This window comes from Lupinus angustifolius, unplaced genomic scaffold (genome assembly GCF_001865875.1).
Source record: "Lupinus angustifolius cultivar Tanjil unplaced genomic scaffold, LupAngTanjil_v1.0 Scaffold_60_133, whole genome shotgun sequence".
Classification (NCBI taxonomy): domain Eukaryota; kingdom Viridiplantae; phylum Streptophyta; class Magnoliopsida; order Fabales; family Fabaceae; genus Lupinus; species Lupinus angustifolius.
The window spans coordinates 3233-12084 of NW_017723014.1; the positions used below are offsets into that span (position 1 = coordinate 3233).

The window sequence follows — 8852 nt, forward strand, 5'->3', positions numbered from 1 at the left end:
AAAGATATAGAGAGAAATAATAGTAAATTAATAACTTAGTAAATTTGTGAGTTTCTTCTTCTCATAAAAGGTATAACCTTAAAAGATATAGAGAGAAATAATAGTAAATTAATAACTTAGGTCCTAAAAATATTCTGCATTTGCAATTTAGTCTTTAAATTTAGTTATGCCAACTAGTTCTTGAATTTACAAAACATGTATCAACATAAAAGATCTTAGTTGATACAAGTTTAGTAAATTCTATGGTTAAGTCATGCTCATAATTTAAATTGCGGACCACATCACTTGATATGGCTGCAATATTGTGGTTGTGGTGACCGTTGTAACCGCATCACACCATAATTGCAATCTGACTCTGAATTACAATGATGCGGTCACATCGGGCTACAATGCAACCGTATTGGACTGCATTAGGCCTGCATCGGACTGCTTTAGGCCACATTGAATACAAAATTATTTTTTAATAACAAAATAATTCACACTGCAACGACTGTAATCCGTATTGCAACGACCACAATGATTACAATCACAGTAACCGCAACCTTTAACGCAATCACCATCACAAACGCAATTTAAAAGATTGTTCATGCACTTAATTAGATTATGGACTAAATTGCAAGTAAAGAATGTTTTCTTAGATCAAGTTGCTACTTTACTCTAAATAGTATACAACTTTTGTGTTCATGTGTTACCTGATCGCTTGGATGCAACACCGGGTAAGGAAAATGGAGATTTTGTATCCTTAACCTTACTTTTGGTCTTGGTCAATGAGGTCTCAGGGTGCTCACTTATTTTCTTCTTTTGTGGGATTTCTGAGACCCCTTCTTGTGAATGAATTGCAAACGCAGCAGCAGCTATTGATGTGGCATGTTCCATTTCTGTGGAATCATAATCATGACTCATGTTCCTTGAAGATTGTCTCTGGAACCAGTTCTGAGCCTTTTTCTTATCTGTAAAAATTTTGTCACAGGAGTTTGTAGATTAACTACTTGCCTCATTTATTTTTAGCCCAAAAAACAAAGAAAAATGTGTTATCACTATTTTCGATGGTTTTAAATTGCACTTTGTAACCATAATTGCAGCCTTATATTGATGTCTCCAAAATTGTATTGCAACTGCAATTGAAGTCACATTAACCATATATTTTTTCACAATTATCTACGAGTATTGTAAATGCAACTTAACCATAATTTAAAACCATGATCATGATAATGATCAAGAAACCAATTGTTATTCAAAGGGATATGGTGATTTTTGTCCCTTGACTTTATTAAAGATTTCAGGATGACACAAATTCTCAACTCTTTCCCCTCCTTTTTATTTTTCTATGCATGGTGATTTTTGTTTTTTTGACTAATCCTAATAACAAAGCTACAAGGGAAAGACAACATCACCTTTGAAGGATTGAATTTTCTGGTTTGTGCTGCTACTCGGGTCAGATTTGTTCTCCTCTTCTGCACCAGTAAATTTCAGTCTAACAAGAAGTGCTCAGTGCAAACAATATTTGTGGCAGAAAAAATTACTTTATGCTGTTGTTATTATATGCATATACATAATTACATACCAAGTTAGAGAAGATAAAAAAAAGATGGTGTAAATGATAAATAAATATAATTTGGTGTATAACCTTAGGACTTAATTGCATGATGATGGCTACTAGGTAGTAGGTTCTCAAAATGGTTGATATTCATTTTATTGCAAACTAGATTTGATAACATATAATTTAGTCTTGTTAGAACACCTGCATGCTACATGCATGGTAAATTTGTATAGAAATTAACACATAATATATGACTGGGATGAAAATTACAATTAGTATGATACATTTTAATCACCATCCAACATTTTTAGAAGGTGAAAATCAAGAATTAGTTACCTTATCTGTTTCATCAGGGTCTCCATTCTTTGGAGGGTTTTGTTCTTTAGGTTCCCTTTTATGAACAATGCTTTGTTATCCACTAGCTTCTAGTTTTTGGTGCTTATTTGAAAGAGAATAAAGCTAGAAAAGAACCTTTTTGTAGGTTATAGTTTATGGGAAATGAGAACAAGCAAGGTTAGATATACTTTGCATGTGATGTCTGGTTTGGAACTCAAGTGCCTTGTGAGTGAAGAGTTAAGATATGTATTCTTTTCTTCATTGGAAACTCACCAGTTACCTTAAGCATAGGATCTTAATTATTTGATGTTCTACACCACTTTTTCTAATACAGATTCCTCTAATGAAATTTTTTTGAACTTTTAATTCAAATCTTCTAGAAAGACAAAAAAACAAAAGATGTCAGACTTTACCTCTAAGTTATTGTCTCAACAAGTACGACAAGAGGAGAGAAACAGAACCTTTATGCTCAATGGTGATATTTTGTTTTACACAATGAGACGTGATAAATGTAAAATGTAAAATGTAAAATGTAGTCATATCCTCCTTTATTTTTTGCCCCCCACATAAAAAAACATTATAATATAGCTAATTTACATATTCTTTTTTTTTATGGTTATCTTTTAGCTCTTATCATTAATATTCATTTAGTAACTATCTTTCTTCCTGCTATTAATAATGCTAATGGCATAGTTAGGGATGGCAATGTTGAGGATCGGATACATGTAATATTTTCTGGTTCCTATAGTTATGTTATTTATGGGTACCCAACAGTTCTTAAGTTTATGTATATATTTATATATTTTGCAAAAATTAATATATATAAAATAATTATTATATGGACAACAAAATTTATGAGCATGTTAAATTTAACATTAAATTTTAATTACTAAAGTTCATTATAAAATAATAATATTAATAATGTATAATTATAAAACAAATTAATATATATAAAATAACTAATTAAAAAATAATTTATAAATACACAAGTACCCTGGGTGGTACCTTTGATACTTTATAAATTATTTTCGCAAGTATTTATTACAGATATTTTTGCAGATACTCACGAGATGAGTATTTTTGTCATATCTATTCATAGTTAGAGAAATAGCTATTAATATTTTTGTCCATGAGTCGCATTATATTTTAAACAACTCACAAATTTTCATTTTTTTTAATAGGACCCACAATCTATCCAACATTACACACCATTCCTTTACATCTACAATCAATTGCATATTTTCTCTCTTTATTGCCTTGCTTTTTGAAGTTATAAACAATTCATATTTAGAGAATAATTCATGATTAAGGATGAACTTTACACAAAGCCAATGATACAACCAAGTTGTTTTACCGAACTCAATTAATAAGGACAGATTAAGAAAACACAATGTGAATGATGTAAGTGTTGGTAATAATCAGCATATTTCATATTTTAGTATTTTTCTTCTGGACAAGTTCCATCATATTCATTGCCGGAGTAGTCTCAATTCTCAAGCCCACTCATATTTCAATGGTCATTGGACTAATCATGCTCTTTATGGAATATGAGAAATTATTCGATGATTTGTTACCGAGATTATTATCACTTTGCTGGTTAATGTGTCATTGAGCCTATTTAATTTCATCAAAGAAGTTTAAGGGGTTATTTTATATTTCTTTATTTCACAGCACAAAATATAAATTAGGGCTAATAGTTAATCGAACAAACTTATATTCATTCAAAAATCCTATTTAGAAGAATATGGATTGAAAAAAGTTGAATTTAGTTCATAAATCAAACAAGTTAAACTTGAGCTAAAAATTGAGTTTGTTAAATAAATTAGCTAAACTTAAACACAATAAAGTTCAACTCATTAAATTCGACTCAATTATATATGTTAAAAACATTTTATAATGTTTTTATATAAATATAATTTTCATATTGATATATGAATATAATATCCTTATATATAGGTTAGAATTACATACAAATCAATTTAAAATTGAACTTCTTAGCCTACTCATAAATTTGTGAACTTTAGTTGGGTCGATATTAAGTTGCAAAATATATTTCATATTAAACTTGATTCGAAATTTGACTTGATTTAATATTTAAAGATGAACTATGACAAGTTTGACTCAACTCATTTCCACCCCTATCCAAATTGAAGTAAGTAAATTTCTTAGGATCAAGTAAAAAATTTACACTTTAATAAAACTACTATAAATATATGTTGAATATTTTTGCACTTTTGATATATAATTTTGTATATTGTTTATTATCATAATTTTTTTTAAGAATCAATTATTTTTAACCCTTAGTAATGGTAAAATTTATGTGAGATGGGTATGTTGACTACCCTTTTTATAAACTAGTGCATGTTCTGGTAAGATTTGTTTCCTATGCACGATTCTTGTTTTTGTTAATTTTTACATGGAAACCGTGGCTATAAGCCTATAAGTCATGACAACACTTTTGAGAGAAAAGTTTGTGGTTGCTATGCATGATCTCACTAACTAATTTTTTTTCTTTCACTAAACTCTCGATTAACAACAACTATTTGAAATTTTAATTTTAATTTTTTATATCATGGTTCCAACCATGGTTTTTTTTTCTAGCCATGTTAGGTTAGAAATTCATAATTTCTAGTTAAGATGTGCATCATATATTTAATACAATTATATTGACTATTTATTTTGGGTTACTAAACAAATATAAGTTTAATGAGTGGATACTCAAACGGTTAACTCCTATATAAGTTAACACATGAGGAGGAACGGTTATGGTCCCCAAGACACCAAATCACAAATAGTTTTCACCTTTCTTTATCATAGAGAAAATGGAGGTCACAAAAGGAATTAAAGATTTGATCGAGGAAGACCATCATACCAAAACTTTCTCTCAAAAGGTATATCAAAAGGAGAACGTGAATTCATATATGACTTTATATCCATGCTTTATATTATGTATGAGAATCATGAAATTCAAAATCATAAGATTGATAGTTCATCAATCATAAGGAATATCTAATATGTTATTCTTATTATTTTGTTAGGGGAGATACGAAAGGTTTTAAACCCATCCCTTGGTCTTCTGTTTTTTGCTACTTTGTTATGTATTTTGTACTATACCCATAAGGATTATACTATTCAGCATGCTCCGTGACTAAAACACATGGATATACATGTGTGTACATTATTTTGGAAGTGAAAGTTTGATATCTCCTGACTTTTATATGATGCATTAATTTTTTTGTTTTAATCCCTTTTTAATGACTATGTATGTAATTTTAAATACATTAATTATTATTTTTTACAAAAATATCATTAATTGAGTGGAAATATAAACCATTAATTGAACTCTCTCCTAATATGTAAATCACTAACCAATAGACTATTGGTTAAATTTGTTATATATATACAATGTTTACTTTACTTATGAAAAACACAAAATATAAGAAAATAGCGTCTGGGATACACCATTTCTTGAAAGCGGAAATTTGAAAAGTAAAATTATAATTGTCAACCACAATTTAAAAAAAAATTGAAATCATGGTCGTTAGTAGCATGTTTTGGGCGGGCTATCTATTCATTCGCCCTAAAATATCCGTCCAACATGTTTTTTTCGTCCACATACATTTTAAATGGACAGACAAGGCGGTCCACAGGTATCAATGAATACTAGAATAAGAAATTTGATGGGTCAAGTATAACAAAAGTAATTCATGTTCTCAACATTCGAGCACAATGTAGCAATTTTCCAAAATATAATATCTTACCAATTAATTGTATGTTATGCAAAACAAGGTGTTATATTTTGTTTTGAATCACACTCTTACACTATACATTCATGTAATCTCAAGTATGATAATATGAATATTGTAATATTTCAGCAGTTAAATAAAAACAAGAGACAATATATAATATCTTGCAATATTCCATGTACTAGATTATTTTTAGTTGTTTTTTAATTTAGGGTGGCCCACAAGTCCGCCTTGCCCAAGGTTAGGGCGGGCAGGGCATGATATTTCATGCCCTATTTAAAAACGGGCATGTCCATGTTCGCCATAATTGTTGGGTTTATTCAAGTGTGAAGTCACACATTGGATATGCAAGGAAGAGTGAAAGACTTTAGAAGTAGGAAAGACACATGGAACTAATGCCTTAAGGTTTTGGTTCAAGACGTGGTGTCTCACTTGTGACTCTTCACTCTTCTCATAACCATGTAACAATGGAACTCCCCGGTGGTTGGAGGCTCCCCGGTCACAGTCTTGAAGAAAAGAATATATACTCTTCAAATGCAGGAAGGAAAACCCATAAAAGATCATCTCGATAAATTTAACAAAATTATTCTTGATCTACAGAATATTGGTGTTAAAATTGAAGATGAAGACCAAGCAATTCTTCTACTATGTTCCCTTCCAAGTTCTTATGAGCACTTCATCGACACCATGATGTATGGTCGAGAAGATATGACCTTAGACAAAGTAAAGGCGGCGTTGCACTCGAAAGAACTGAAGAAAAGAGTATCAGATTCGAGATCTGAAGGCTCAGGTGATAGTCTTTTTGCCAGAGGAAGAACAAATAGGCGAATTCAATTTGGTGAAAGAGGGAAATCTAGGTCAAAGTCTAAAGCGAAACCTAGAAAGTATAAATGCTTTCATTGTCACAAAGAAGGGCATATAAGAAAGAATTGTCTAGAGCGTAAAGGCAAGGAAAAGATTTATGAATATGGAGATGCAGCTGTAGCAAATGACTATGATANCACAAATATAATTCTATAATTGTGTTATGGCCATTATTTCATTAGCCAAAATATAAAATGATCTTCAGTAATTAATTTGGTGGCTAAGGGCATATGTGACATGAAATATTATAGGTGTAGATACATTCAGACAATTTCTGATTTGATGAAGGGACTGAATTAGAACTATTGCAACTTAAGTAGTAACCACTTTAGTTACTTTTATGGGTTATGGTCCCCATTTGTAGAGCATCGGGTTTTGTTAAGTAGGCTGATGAGAATAAAGGGAATTGTGAAGAGTTATCAAAGATAATATAACACACCATCACAATTCCATAAGGTGACTTATCATCTAGCATCAAGAACTACTAGGAACTCTCATTCCCCTCTAGAGAAGCAAAAGGAAAACCATCGCGCGCTCTAACATCTGGAAGATCATCACACCCACATACCTTCGAGATTCCAAATGGCTAATCAAGGTATGCTCTTCTTCTTCACCATGAAATCAATTGGGGTTTCTTCGGTCTGGATCATGGTTGTTCCATTTGGGTTTATGTATGGGCATAAACATTGTGTTATAGGAACAAAGCCATGATCATCAGGATTTCCGCATTTTGTTTAAAGGAATATTAATGGAGAAAATCTTCAACAATTGGTATCAGAGCAGCCCTAATTTGATTCATGTGTGAAATTAGGTTTCCTGGTTTTTCTTCCCCAAAATCTGGATTGATTTAGGGTTTTGGGTTTTATTTATGCCATGGCTCGATTAGGATAGAAATTTATTGTTTTCCATGTATATAGCTATAGATTCGAAATGAATTGATGTTTTTCTGGTGTTTTCTTGAATTTTTTGGGTGGTTTTTCGGAAAAGAACGATGCAGAAAACGCCATGTTCATATTCTGTCGCAGTGCTCTCGCTCAAGCGAGAGCATACTCGCCCAAGCGAGAGTGCCTCGCCCAAGCGAGAGCCAAACAGAAGCATTGGCTTCTATTGCGCTCAAGCGAGAGTACCTCGCTTAAGCGAGAGTTCGCTCGCCCAAGCGAGGGTTCCTCGCCCAAGCGAGGGTTCCTCGCCCAAGCGAGAGCTGGACAAAAGCTTTGTCTTCTATTGAGCCCAAGTGAGAGTACCTCGCCCAAGCGAGAGTAAAATAAGATTTATGGGGCTTTGGTATCTTTGTGCATTGACTTTACGTGTTATTTGGTTATCCATTAAGTTGTCTGTTATTTCAAGTGAGCCAATTGAAGTGAAATGTCGCCAAAGTGACCCCTATCATGGATATAACTCATGAGGAATATTGGATGTAAGTGTGTATGATTATTCATGCGAATATTAATTGGCCCAAAGGAAAGTTAATATTTGGCCGAAGATCATACACACCTATGATGATAAACATGTTATAATTCTAAATTTTTTATACATGAGACTGATGAATCAATCCAAAGAGGGATTAGTCAGTTGACATGCCTTATTATAAATGTTTGATCATTACAACAAGAGTACCACTTGCAGTTAATATTACTGTCCAAAGACTTGATATTAATGGTGCACTAGGTATCTTGATTTGGACATACCATTATTTAAGCACATTGATAATTTTAAGTTGTGAGCATAATTTAATATTTGTCTTTTGTTCTGTTCAGCTACATCAATTGCTTCTATATCTACAAATTTAGTTTCGGTCCTTAATAGAGACAATTTTAGAGACTGGAAAGAGAACATGAAAATTGTTCTTGGCTGCATGGATCTAGACTATGCATTAAGGGTATAGCAACCTCCTTCTCCTTCGGAATTCAGTGCCTCTAAAGAGATGAAGGATTATGAGAAGTGGGATCGCTCTAATCGCATGAGTCTAATGATTATTAAGCGCGGCATTCCAGAGGACTTTAGAGGTACTATCTCGGATGAGATAAACAATGCCAAAGTTTTCCTTGCTGAGATTGAAAAACGTTTTGCAAAGAGTGATAAGGTGGAAACAAGTACTCTGTTATAGAACTTGATTTCCATGAGGTATCAAGGCAAGGGAAACATAAGGGAATACATTATGGGAATGTCCAATATTGCTTCAAAACTTAAGGCCCTTAAGCTTAAGATGTTGGAAGACTTACTCATACATTTGGTCTTACTTTCCCTTCCTGCACAATTCAGTCAGTTTAAGATTTCTTATAACTGTCAAAGGGAGAAATGGACTCTGAATGAGCTCATTTCATTTTGTGTGCAAGAAGAGGAAAGACTGGAGCGAGAAAGGACTG

General features: G+C 32.2%; 1 protein-coding gene across 3 annotated transcripts in view; it reads right to left on the reverse strand.

Moving 5' to 3' along the window:
* LOC109339204 (uncharacterized protein At3g61260-like) overlaps positions 1 to 2042 on the reverse strand; it is a 3747-nt gene extending 1705 nt beyond the window's left edge. The window contains exons 1-3 of one of the 3 annotated variants that reach the window (XM_019576618.1): positions 1877 to 2042; positions 1395 to 1474; positions 693 to 950 (exon numbers count right to left, since the gene is read on the reverse strand). In XM_019576618.1, the coding sequence (XP_019432163.1) occupies positions 693 to 950; positions 1395 to 1474; positions 1877 to 1902 (364 nt within the window). In that variant the 5' untranslated portion in view covers positions 1903 to 2042. Of the gene's footprint in view, positions 1 to 692; positions 951 to 1394; positions 1530 to 1876 lie in introns of all 3 variants that reach the window. The other 2 variants (XM_019576620.1, XM_019576619.1) reach the window with 2 other exon arrangements.
* Between the last annotated feature and the right edge of the window lie 6810 nt (positions 2043 to 8852).